This window comes from Toxotes jaculatrix, chromosome 12, assembly GCF_017976425.1.
Source record: "Toxotes jaculatrix isolate fToxJac2 chromosome 12, fToxJac2.pri, whole genome shotgun sequence".
In the NCBI taxonomy this organism is placed as follows: Eukaryota; Metazoa; Chordata; class Actinopteri; family Toxotidae; genus Toxotes; species Toxotes jaculatrix.
This window is the reverse complement of record NC_054405.1, coordinates 24,426,177-24,438,731: the sequence shown is the minus strand read 5'-3', so window position 1 is coordinate 24,438,731 and position 12,555 is coordinate 24,426,177. Positions and strand designations below refer to the sequence as shown.

The 12,555-nt window shown below is 42.5% G+C and overlaps 1 protein-coding gene across 2 annotated transcripts; it reads right to left on the bottom strand.

Annotated features, from left to right (window-relative positions):
* Nucleotides 1-1,010: 1,010 nt before the first annotated feature.
* On the bottom strand, nt 1,011-9,476 carry LOC121191280 (dual specificity protein kinase CLK4-like). 2 transcript variants are annotated; one of them, XM_041052464.1, is made up of 13 exons: nt 9,391-9,476; nt 4,737-4,848; nt 4,427-4,521; nt 4,076-4,214; nt 3,412-3,478; nt 3,189-3,302; nt 2,836-3,002; nt 2,526-2,617; nt 2,168-2,288; nt 1,979-2,061; nt 1,713-1,792; nt 1,434-1,524; nt 1,011-1,350 (listed from the first exon to the last, which is right to left on the bottom strand). In XM_041052464.1, exons 2-13 carry the CDS (start codon nt 4,765-4,767, stop codon nt 1,195-1,197), a joined length of 1,236 nt encoding a protein of 411 aa, XP_040908398.1. In that variant the 5' UTR covers nt 4,768-4,848; nt 9,391-9,476; the 3' UTR covers nt 1,011-1,194. The 2 variants fall into 2 exon arrangements, with proteins under 2 accessions (XP_040908398.1, XP_040908397.1); XM_041052463.1 differs by lacking the exon at nt 9,391-9,476 and adding an exon at nt 5,439-5,527 and having other exon boundaries at nt 2,168-2,291.
* Between the last annotated feature and the right edge of the window lie 3,079 nt (nt 9,477-12,555).

Below are 12,555 nucleotides of genomic sequence, written 5' to 3'. Positions count from 1 at the left end.
TTTACTGATGCATCATTTGACCATAACCTGGAAACCAAATCTAACAGTACGTTCATGTAGGCCACCAGAAAATAATAAACTCATAGTCTTATAACCCAGCATTGACGTCCCCGTAAATCACAGTTTTGGCTTTAGACTTGTGATGTCTCTTCTGTGCCAAGCAAACTGAAGCAGGACAGATCACAAACAACACGTGGCAAAGGTCATGAGACAGACTGGAACCCATGACATTATACACAAACGATGTGCCCCGGCCTTCTGACTCACTTTGTTTTATACTGCTTTATTACATCCATGTGATTTAGTAGCTTTAAACTGATGTCTCTCAGATAGCAGACGAGCCTGCGGTTTATCTGAGTGGCCACTTGTGCATGTAATACCTTCTAGCTGGATAACTATTCAGTCATGGAAACTTCCTCGGCTGCTTGAATCTTGATAAATATCGTCCACTTTACGTGTCAGCAGTCTGTATCAACAAAGCAGTTACGCCAGATGATGTCAGGGTTTTCTCAATGGGGTTAGACGGCTAACATTTACTTTAGCGTGACAGACGAACACACGCTCTGTCTCCCGGTCTTCCTGCCTGTAGTCTGTGTCCTACTTCCCTGCTAAATACTCACTCTATACAGTACATACAACTAACCTTTACCGTATACTGTTTTTTGCAGTTAGTATAAGGAATCAGCATCTTCTTTACCATTATTACAACTGTGTTTGTTTCTCACCACACAGTTGTAGGAATGACGCCATGCTCCCAGATCTGTAAGTGATAGAAATGATGTCCAAGTTTAATATACAAATTTCCAGGCATTTAACTGATACTCAGACATGAATATACTTCTCTATCCAACTCTGATGATGTTTGAGCAGAAGTAAATAGTATAAAACAGAATTAAAACACACGAAAATGCAAAATATTTATTAACAAACAGCTGACACAAATGATCAATAAAGGAATCACTCTGCATTACAACTGACGTTTTGCAATGACATGCAGACTGTTAATGTAGTTCAGTTAAACAGGAATGCTCTCCACAACTGGTACTATGACGGTAAATGTCAATGAAAATCATCCAAATAATTCATTCAGAATTATCAACAAACAGTTCAGTAATCACAACGATGAAATTACAGCCTGAGGTAGATGAAAAATAGACGTGTGTGGATGTGTGTGCGTGTGTGTGTGTGTGTGTGCTAACTGCGCTGATGCTTTGGGGTCCTCAGTGGGTTGAAGAACGGGTGCCACAGCGCCTCCTCCAGGGTGATCCGTCTGCAGACGTCGTACTCCAACATGCAGCTGAGCAGGTCGAACAGCTGCTTCTCCTCCTCACTCTTCCTCCTCATGTACTGCTGAGAGAGACACACCATTACTCTGACTGCCTGCTGCTGCCACCTCTACCTGCAGCCGACCGGCTGATATGGGTGCAGTTTACCTTGAGGGGTTTACAGCGTTTCCTGATGTAATCATCAGAGGAGCTCTGCTCGTCCCAGTTCAGACGCTCGTTGTTCACATAATGCTGCTTTCTACACACGATACAGCACATGCACATGGGTTACAGATAGTTGCAGGTAAGATAGAAACACCTTGTTTCTGCTCACTTCATGACATACACAAAGCTTGCGTGACTTAAATGTCACACAAGCTTCTACTGAAGTGACGGAAAAACTGCAGCAGACAAAGACGTCAGATCGGTGTGTGTGTGTGTGGTTACCTGGTCTGTTTCAGCAGGTGGGCAGGCATAGGTCCCAGGACTTTCTCCATCATGGCCAGATGTTCTTTACTGTCGTGGGTCTGAAACAACAGACAGGCAGAAGAACTTACTGCTGTTTCTGTGTGTGTGTAGGATTATATTCTGGCCGATCTTTACTACGGTTAAGGATTAGTTTGAAGGTTGAGGTTAGAATCAGGTTAGGGTGTTGGTGAATACATTATGTCAGTGGGGATTCTCTTGTATACTGTAGGTGTGTGTGTGTGTACCGGGAAGAGTGTGCGTCCCAGGTAAAACTCCATGAGAACGCAGCCCAGACTCCAAACATCACACGACTGGTTCCAGCCCAGATCTGAGCACAAACACACGGTCAAAAAATAAAAACAAGGATTATCAGACTCGCAGTTACACTGGTCCAGTTTAGTTACTGTGTGCATGGGCTTTGTGTGTGTGTGTACCCAGGATGACCTCTGGAGCTCGGTAGTGGCGAGTCGACACCAGGGATTCATGGTGTTCATGGTCGAACGTGGCGGTGCCAAAATCCACCACCTTCACATCCAGACTCCTCAGTTTCTCCTCCTGCTGACACACACACACACACACACACACACACACACACACACACACACACACACACACACACACACACACACACACACACACACACACACACACACATACACACACACTGTGCTAAACATCCTTTACAACTTGAAAACCTTGAAATGATATGATGACATATTGAAGACATATTGAAGTTTTAGTTGTTTTTTTCTGACAGCAGATAGGTGAAATGTATGTGTACAAAATCTTTACCTTCTCGTTGTTGTACTTGTCATAGTCAGAGCTCACAAACAGGATGTTCTCGGGCTTCAGGTCCGTGTGAGTCAGCTTGTTACGGTGCAGGACTGTAAAAAACATGTTATAATTATCCATTTGTTAAAAGAGTTTTTTTTTTTCTTCTCACACAGTTGACACAGTTGTTGTTTTGTGTGTGGTGGTTCAGCCAAATCAAGCTCCACGACGTTCAAGAACCTCCAATTCAATTCCAAGATCGCCACCACAAAACGTTAGTCAGCACTGAGGAGGTCAGGTGTCAGAGGTCACGGGGCTGGTAGAGACTCACAGCAGACGGCTCTGAAGATCTGGAAGGCCATGTGCCTGATCTGCTCCACGCTGAACGGCTCGAACTTGTTCTGTTGGAGGAACTCAAAGGTGCTGAGGCCCAGCAGCTCGAACACGATGCAGATGTGGCCTTCATGCTCGAACCAGTCCAGCATCCTAACACAGGCACTGACAGGAGAGAGGAAATGATCCTGACAACTTATTTTGCTCATATGTCAAACTGAGTTGTATTCTTATCTATAGCACATGGGTAAATAAAGAATATATACTGTTAAATGTAATAATTTTAGTCTTAAATTTAGACTAATTAGCCTTGTGGGATTTAATCTGAGGTTCTGCTGCAGCTACACTCACAATATATTGTCGTCATCCAGGGTGTTGATCTCCTCCAGCACTGCAATCTCAGACCTCGCCACCTCACTGAAACACTCAATGTTCCTCACAATCTTCACAGCTACACGCTCGTCTCTGTTGAACGCAGAGGCAGGTGCACACACAATGGAGTAATGGCACCGAGGCCCCAAAAATGCATCCTCTTGCATTCAGTTTACTCACTGATTATTTCTGCTTTGCTTACTTGTCTCTATCGATACACTCCACCACTTTCCCAAAGGCTCCCGCTCCCAGTGTAGAGACCACCTCATCTGAGAAAAACAGACCAACATTAACAAGGGTTAGGAGCATAAACAAGTACTGAGAGGCTCATGCAAAGGTTAGTGTAGGATTTTTGAAGGAAGCCAAAATAAACAGGAGTTACTTGAAAATATTGTGTTGTATGCTTTTAGCAGATAACATACGGATCAGCTTATGTTTTCCAAGTCACATTTAGTCAGTGATCAGGAAATTACTGTCATTTGACCGTAGTGATACAAACACCAGGCTGTAACATGCTTCCAAATTAATACAGTTAATGTTGTTAAACAGAAAAAAACCTAAGTGCTTCCAACCACTTTTCTCTGTTTTTTTCTGTTCATTAGACAGTGAGTGTTCACACCATGAGCAAGCTCATTGGTACTGATCCAAATGAGCCCCTTGACAGTTTTCCTAAGAGCTAACGTGCTGTACAAAGTACTGAAGGGTGTGAGTGTAATTTAATGAGTGGCAACAGAAAACTATTTCTGGAGTTGCTAGTGGTGTGATTGTAAAGTTACCTTCCTGCTGCCGTGTTAGAAACTCAACACATCCATGCTGTGACAAGGACAAAAAAAAAGACACCAAGGACAAAGGAAGGTGTTAAGTACATCTTTCTTTCATCACAAGGCCGACGTGATAAACCAGGTGGCCCTCTTCATCATCTTCACAGCTCTTTCCCTTGTGACTCTTCTTGACTCCATCATCGCCAGGAAAAGCAGATTCAAGGCGGAGCGAGTTGTCCTCAGGCTGAGTTGAATGTTGGACATCACGAGTGTGTGTTGGTACATGGCGTTGGTGGTTGTGTTCGAGACATACAGGCCAGCATATGGACAAGTAGGACGAGAAAGACAATTTCAGAACCTTTTCTTTAATACAAAAAAAGCGACAGAGGAATAAAAAAAAAACAACCCTGAAGATGAAGAAAAACCCAGATCTAAACAAGAACAAGACTATTGTACCGTGTTAGCAGTTTCTGGGGTGGTTGAGTGTGTGCGCTGGTTGAGACTTCCAGTCTTTCTGTCAGTGTGGAGGTCTGTTTTGGGGCCAACACCATCTACCAGCACAAAGAAAGACAGAGAGGTGATTTCCTGCTGTGTAAATACATTTAAAACACCCATCAGAAGCAACAAGCACCAGCATCAGATTCAGAAGCAGTGGATTATTTCCATGGTCTTCTCTTCAACATGCATCTTGTTTAAGTGTCTTTCAGTAAGGAGCTGTTACATACAGCGTCAGTGTGAGCTGCACTGGATGTGGAAATGCTGTTACCTGTCCAGGAACCACAGCCGTCGTCCTTCATTCCCGTTGCACTGCTGTCCACGCTGGGCTGTGAGACCACTCTCTGCTCCCTGTTCTCCAGCCTCTCGAGGTCTGATGATGACTGAACAGGTGCGAAAGAGAAGCACACAGGTAGAGAATTTATTCATGTGAGATCATTTCACTTAGCAGAGCAAAAAAAAAAATAAAGTATGGCAAGAGAGTGGTTCATCCTCTGCAGACTCAGCTTGTCAGGCTCAGCTCTGCATTGTCAGACTTGGCTGAACTCTTTTCTGTTGACAACGTAGTAAAGCACTGAGCTGAGTACAGTGGAGCCAGAAAACATTAGCACACCAACATTTAGCTCTGAACGGAACCAAACTGAACTCAGCCGAACTGAATTAGTATTTTAATGTGCTAACTGAGCTGGTGCATACAGTATGTGGACTTTTGTTTAAGCTACATGTTATTAACTGTACACATGTATTTCTGTACATCCTGTTCTGTTGGAGATATTTTGGGATCTGATGTAAACACGCTGTATGCGTTTAAATGTGCATGAGGCAGAACAGTTGTACTGTAAGAGGTTGGTGGGTGAATGTACCAGGACTTAAAAACGCATTCCTCAAATCTCTAAACATACAACTACTAACATGCTGTTCCATCCTGGTATAAGTGGTTGTAAAAACAGTTAGGTAGAGAATTATAACTTACGAGATCTGTTGCTGCATCTGAATGAAGACCTTGGTTTCTGAGAGTAAAGGTAAAAATCTTGGCAGCGCCTTGCTCTCTCTGTTCTCTGCTGTTCGGCCACAGTTTGTAAAAGCGGAAAAGCGCCATAAATTTGGAAGAAAATACAAACAAAATCCGAAATGTTACGTTTGCTGGCAGGAACGTCTCAGCTCATCCTCCGTGCTCTGCCTGGTATTCAAACCCTCCACCCTCCACAGCCCTTGATCTACAGGGGGCAACATTTTCCCTGTCTCCTCAACCCCTGGTGCTCTCTTCTCTGTTTTCAAAGCTATACATAGTGTTAGACCCGTCCAACCTGAAAACTTATTGGCGTCTCTATCTCCAGGGCTTCCCCTGGCCTTTTGGAGAAGGTTTAGTTACAACCCCCCACCTAGAAGGGCAGCGTCCACAGGGGTGAGAAGAAAACATGAAACTATAACGGTCCCTGTGGGGAAATTAGGTTTTTAGAGCAGTCATTGGATCTGGCAAAGTAAACTAGAGTAGAAACATGAATAGAACAGTCTTATACACAATTGGCACAAAGACATGCATGAATGAAGTTTGGAAAAGGGCTGTTTGTTTCCTCTGAAGATCTAACACTTCAAATATTTAACACTTAAAAGTAAGTAAGTGTGTGATTACCTAGATGGACACTGTAGTTTTTAGAAAACATTACTCAATCAGAAATGAAAAATACGTACAGATGTTACAGTTCACTGCTGTGCAGCCAGGAACACAAGGGAGAGGACACAAATGCAGAAGGTCCAGGACAGACAGATGGGTGAATTAAGAGTCCTTTTATTAAACTCAAAAGCTCAGCTCAGCATAGACTCTGGGTACGGACACAGGCTGGGACACAGGCAGAGATGCAGGACAAACACAGGCTGAAACACAGGTAGAGACACAGACAAACTGACAAGGAGACATCATCTTCTTTTTAAGGTTCTATGGCAGTTGGCAAACAACATTAAGCAGCATTACCAGACAAGGAGACAGGGAAACCACGAGACTTATAAACACTGAACCCCTCAGCTTGTGACATCAAAACAAACTAATCTCAGTCAGGAGTTAGCAAACCTGGAACCCGGTCAGTGAAACAATACTGACTTCACAAGGTGTGAAAAAGGCCACTGCATCCCAACAGTGAAGTGCAGTGCAGGGAGCATCATGATCTGTCATCGAGGGGAAAATTAATTTCCAAGTTCATCTTACAGCATAAGGTCAGAGTCTTGTTTGAGGTTATTGTCTCCAAAAGAGGTTTAAAGCTATTCAGTCCAAAGTTTCACACATTTTTCCACCAGAACTGTGGAAGTTTAATGAGTGTGTTCAATAAACAGTTGTCTGTGTGTTATTAGCTTCTTGTACACTTGATAAAGATCAGGTCACATTTTAAAAGCCATAAATGCAAGGTCCTATTTTCAGCCTTTAGTTCTCCATTTTGTTCCCAGCAACTGTGGCGTGTGTGAGAAACTGGCTCAAAATAAACTTGTATGACCATATTGATGGCCATGAAGGGAACATACCAGCCAGTGCAGCAGTGTGGTTCTGGCGAAGAGGAATGTGCTGTATCAGACTTTGGATATACAGATAATACTTGAATGATTGATAATATTTTAATTCAAGCAGCTACATCAGATTTTCCACTGGTGATTGACGGTCTGACAACGGCCCGTCCACAGTTTGCAGTCGCAAACATGATGGAACGCAGATTCGTCGCATTCACTGGACCATGGGCTTTACTCCTGTCAGTGCTTCTACTGTATCATCACACCCTGAAAACCTCTCCCTGTCCCTCTTCCACAAATAGCAGACATGCCGTTCACAGCGGGAGTTTCTCTCTCACTCTGTGATATTTCTTATTCATCTTTTCATCACCTCCTCCTCCACGTCTGTCCTGTGCTATGGCTATGTCCTCTTACCCCCAGAGGCACTGACAACCTGCAGAAGTTTCCAGATTTGAATTTTCCCATTTCTTCCCATTTTTCCATTTTTCACAAATTAATATTTTGAAATTCAGGTAAATATTCCACCAAAAAACATTTTTATTTTTAATGCATTTTACTATTTACTCTGTGTTTTTTTCATGGTGCTATACTGAATTATTCACATGTTTTGGTTGACTCGGCCCGTGAGATGCCAGGGACACTTTGCTTATTATAGCCAACAATGTGAAGGAGTGTTAATCATTCCAGAGCAGGGCTCTCCTCCTCCTCCTCCTCCTCCTCCTGCCCTCTCGGGAATAGATCTGTCTTTCCACGCCGCCCGGCTCAGCTGCGTCAGATCGACTGTAAATCAGCGCTGAGGACGACTCGCTGCTGCTGACAACGTGCAGGACCATTGTCACTCACTTAAGATCCTCCAACACTCACTACTCGCAAGCCACTGCCAGAAAGTGCAGCAGGTTTCACTCTGCAAACAGTTTGACACCACAAGGTACTAAACTACAGCCGGAGTTAGGAGGCCCATTCCAACTGCAGCCACCAACACTCGATGTATCCAGAAAACAAGCTAGTTTACATGAACGCTTTCAAAACTTGGCTGGAATAACAGATGATTTTATTTTATACGGTTATTGTCTTTCTTGGATCATAGACTTATTTCAAAATTGCTGATTACATCTAATTCTACCTCTCCATTAGTGATCTGAGTAGCAGAATTGTAAGCTTGGTGACGTGATGTGTCTTCACAACAAGTCCTCAGAATTAAACAAAATTTGTTGTTTGAAATTCCAGCCCACAAAAACTTGTGTAAGACCGTCAGCATCAGACAGCTTGTTGTACCAATCCATCCACCCCGGCCTCCTCTCTCTGCTGACTGCTGCTTTTTAACTACATGACACTATCTCCTACTTGATGCACAAAAGTCATAATTCCACTTTTACAAGTGTTGTAACTTTTCGTTTTAGGTCCATTTCTGATCTGTGCTGCTGGGAATCTGGCACTGACCACAGTTCCATTTCTCTGCCACATAATACTACCATTAATGTCACACTGTATGTTTTTGTTTATGACTGTTGTTGTCTGTGTTACTGTCTTTTTTATTGTTTTCCACCAGGAAAACACAATCACTGGCTTGAACAAATAACCATTTCTTCCAGTTCTACTGAGAACAGACGTCTTGGACCAAACTGATTCTTTAAGCTCTGGTTTCCTTCTGCTTTGACTGTAATATGATTAAATTCAATCCAAATGGTTGAGACAGGTGACTGATGGCTTTAATTGAAGCGGATTATTTGGACCTATCAGCTGTGGTTTAACAGTCCATCTGATATGGCTGAAAATACACTTAGATGAAATCTAACATCAGTCCCGACTCTGTAAACTGACCATCATCCACAGCTCCAACCATGAGCACTATGCCCACACTGACCACACTGCAGGCTGTGGGGTGCAGTGTGATCATTCATGCAGCATACTGATGATACTGAGTCACAGTCCCACAGCGAAAGCATGGAGCTGTAATACAGGTGGCTTAGCATCAATTAAATGTCTCAATACCACCATGTCTGTCAGCTCTCACTGGGGAAACAGATCAAACTCGGTTTGTTAGCAGTGAAAATTATTTTGTGGCAAGCTTTATAAAATTAATTTACTTGAATACAGATTCTCTTTTTGCCTAATTATGACAAATTGGCACTTTAATAAGAACTTATTAAATTACTTATTCATGTAAGTGTGAAAAAATGGAGATGTCCCACCATGACAGTGCTCTTGTAAATGGACGTGTTGGGTAAATGGACAGTCCATAGTAAATACAAGCTGTGCCAGACACACAGGTGAGGGCTTATCTCACCTGAAAAATCTGTCTCACCTAAAAATCTGTCTTTCAGCTTCCAACCTGCATCAGTCACGCCATTGTTGAAGCAGAGAGAGTTTCCTGCTCTCACTGGACTTAAAATGTTTTGCTGTATAATGAAAATAATTTTTCTGCTCACCTGTTATTATTGAAGCTGTGATGTCTCCTGCTGCTTCTCTCTGCTGGGTCTGTGCTATCTGGGCTCCCTCTGGTCTGTTTGAGCAGCACGCCCTCCTCCTCCTCTTCCTCTTCCACTTCTTCTTCCTCTTCTTCTTCGTCTTCTTCCTACCAGTCTTCCCTGGGGGGAACACAAACTCATGTTGCCACGCCACATAGGTGCCAAACAAGGAGGGACAGAAATGGTGTCTGCGGTGCAATAAAACATTATGTCCCACAGAAAACCAAGACGTGGACATTCCTGCGTACCTCTAGGCAGTAAAATCCTCAGCCAGCTGCAGTGAAAAGGGACCCGGGGAGCTGCTCCAGCCTCGACCCTTGGCTTGACCCAGGAGGGGGCTCTTCTTTCAATGCTCAGGAGAAAACATAGTGTCCTGTGTCTGATGTGGAACTGTCGATGCAGGATGATGCAGGAGATTTTTATGATGTACTCTATGAATGATACTGGACACTAAATACATGCTAACCCCCCACTTCCAGCATGACTCCTGATTCCATGTAAACACAGTATCACACAAGATTCAGTTCCATAAATGTTGGTCCATACACATTATTCCTGTTACATTTTTTTTAGAAAGGAAAGTTCTTTGTTTTCTACCTCACTGCTGCGCCTGCATCCTCGATTGTTTCTAAGTTTTGACTCATGAACTATCATGAATATTTTTTGATTGCCTCACAGTCCACTCTTCATGAACTCATACTGTTCCTGAAGCCGTGTGGGCTGAGCACCCTTGGACATATTACACTCATAAAAAAATATATTTTTTCAAGGTCAAGTTTTCACTATAAAACATTTGAACATCTTTTACAACCTGTAACGGAGCTAAATCTGACAGCAAAAGCTAAAATTAACATCCAAACACCACGGCTAAATGAAATCCCAGAGAGGATGTGGCGGGCTGACGGGCAGCCAGACGCCTCACAGATCCTTTCACCAGATATTTTCTGGTGTTTTCCATCAGATGCCAAAGTTCAAAGTTCCTGCAGTTACATCAGAGCTGAGGCGCAGCAGCTTGAATGGAGCGAAGTCAACCTGGCAGCAGCTGCAGGTGATGACTGACTCCAACAGTATGTACTGTGCATCCAATATCAAAACCCCTTGACTGCATATACAATTTTATATACTCACATATAAAAACCACCACCAACATAAAAAATAAAAATATCCTCATTTAACAACTAGCATAGTTCAAATTCTGAAACTAGACGCTGACACCGTTGCAAGCACAAGTGTTCTCCTCTGAAAAAGTGATTATGTATTTTGACTATGTATTTAATATTTGTTTTACCAAATCTGGTCTTTCTTTCTTTCTTTCTTTCTTTTTTTTTTTTAGATTTCTGACATACTTCTTATTCTTATAATTTCATTATATGTTGGTCTTTTATCTTTTTAATGACATTCTGACTTTTTCCTCAGAATCTTCTCCTCTTAAGTGTGAAACAACAAACAGGGTAAACTACAGTATATCCGTCTGTTTTTATCAGTCAAACTTTTTTAAATTTCTTTGATTTTACCTGATCTGATGTGTAAAGTATGTACAGTTTAATGTAAGTTTCTTTAAATGATTCAGATTGTAGTTATCGTGTGTGATCACCTGGGGGCGCCGCTGTTGGACTTTGTGTTTCCTCTAGGGGACACGAGCAGCGAAGTCAATTTTTCCCGACAGAGACAGAAGCTGACTGCTTCTAGTTAGCAATATTTCCATGCATGTGATTTATTGCAGACATGCATTTAAAGCGAAGACGAGAGGAGGTGACAAATTTCATTTAGTGGAGAGCACACAAACACACACACACACATGCACATGCAGAAACACACACATTCACACACAGCACTTTGTAATGAAGAGTATGCCGTCCAGCGCCAGTTGTATTGACAGACAGATGTGAAAGCTCTCCGCTGTGATTAGAATTCAGTCAGTCAGACACACAAACAGGCAGATGCACAGTATGGCATTATTATCTACTGGATACTGGTCGCCTTTAAAACAACCCTAACTGGTCTGGTCTGTCCCAATACCACACTTCCAAATATTGAGAACTCATGTGTGTATTCACATGGCACCAGATAGTAAGCAAGTGTGTACTACATCAGAAAAATGCCAGCACATAGTACACTTTACACACGATGGATGCATGCACACTGTTCCTACCACTCAAGAAGCTTGAGCCAACGACATGTTTGATTCAGTGTGAATATTATTGTTTATGCACAAACACTACAGTTGTTATGGCAGAACCTGCACAGATGGACTACACATGATATTAAGATTCTGTTCTTTAGAGTAATATAACACATCTGATATTGTCAAAGATTCTGAGATCTGAGTGTCATTGTTCTTTTTTTATCAGGCACAAACCTTTCAAAATAAGTTAGATAACTCAGAACCCTCTGAGCCGGGTTCTGCCATGTGTGGTATTTGTATTTGCATGAACAATGGGCTTTTCTTATCAGTCAAGTGTGTCCCACTGATATTCTGGTAAACAGTCTTAATCTTAGTCTGTGGCAGTCACCAGAAATATGTCACGTGTAGACACGTCACTATTCGTAGACACTGTAAGTGTGGTTTAAGTATGGTTACTGGGACAATCCCATACTGTTTAACATGACTATTACAAATTGAGTCCTTGAGCCATTTTTTTGTCAGGTAAAAAGATGTTATTCGTTAAATAAACGGCACCAAGATGCTTGAAGTTGCTTGACTGCACAAAAAAACCTGACAGGAGTTTATTTATTTGGTCTGTAAAACCCAAACTGGTCCATGAGGCAAAACATTTTCCCTGTTTGTTGTGGAAGAGCCTGACAGGCCTGCACAGAGCCCTTACCTCAACCACATCCAACACCAAGACAGGTATTATCACTCAAAATCAGTGCCTGACCTCACTGATGCTCCTGTGGCTGAGTAAAAGCGAATCTCTGTAGCCAGGTCCCAAAATCCTGCAGTGACGTTTACACGTCCACACACTTTTGGTGATATGTCTGTTGTATATTTCAGCCTGTGGGCAGGACCTCTGGCGATATTTGATTGCTTATACTGATTACTAACAATGTTTTAGCAATTTACTGTATAGGCTACTATGTTGTACTTCAGCCCAGTGAGGCTTATTGAATTGGACTGTGTTGAGA

Coding starts and splice junctions, on each gene's coding strand:
- LOC121191280 (XM_041052463.1), bottom strand. CDS start 4,767: ATGAAGGACGACGGCTGTGGTTCCTGGACAG. Junction 3,303..3,411: donor GAGTGTATCGATAGAGACAA/GTAAGCAAAGCA, acceptor TGCGTTCAACAG/AGACGAGCGTGTAGCTGTGA. Junction 2,618..2,835: donor GATCTTCAGAGCCGTCTGCT/GTGAGTCTCTAC, acceptor TGTTTTTTACAG/TCCTGCACCGTAACAAGCTG.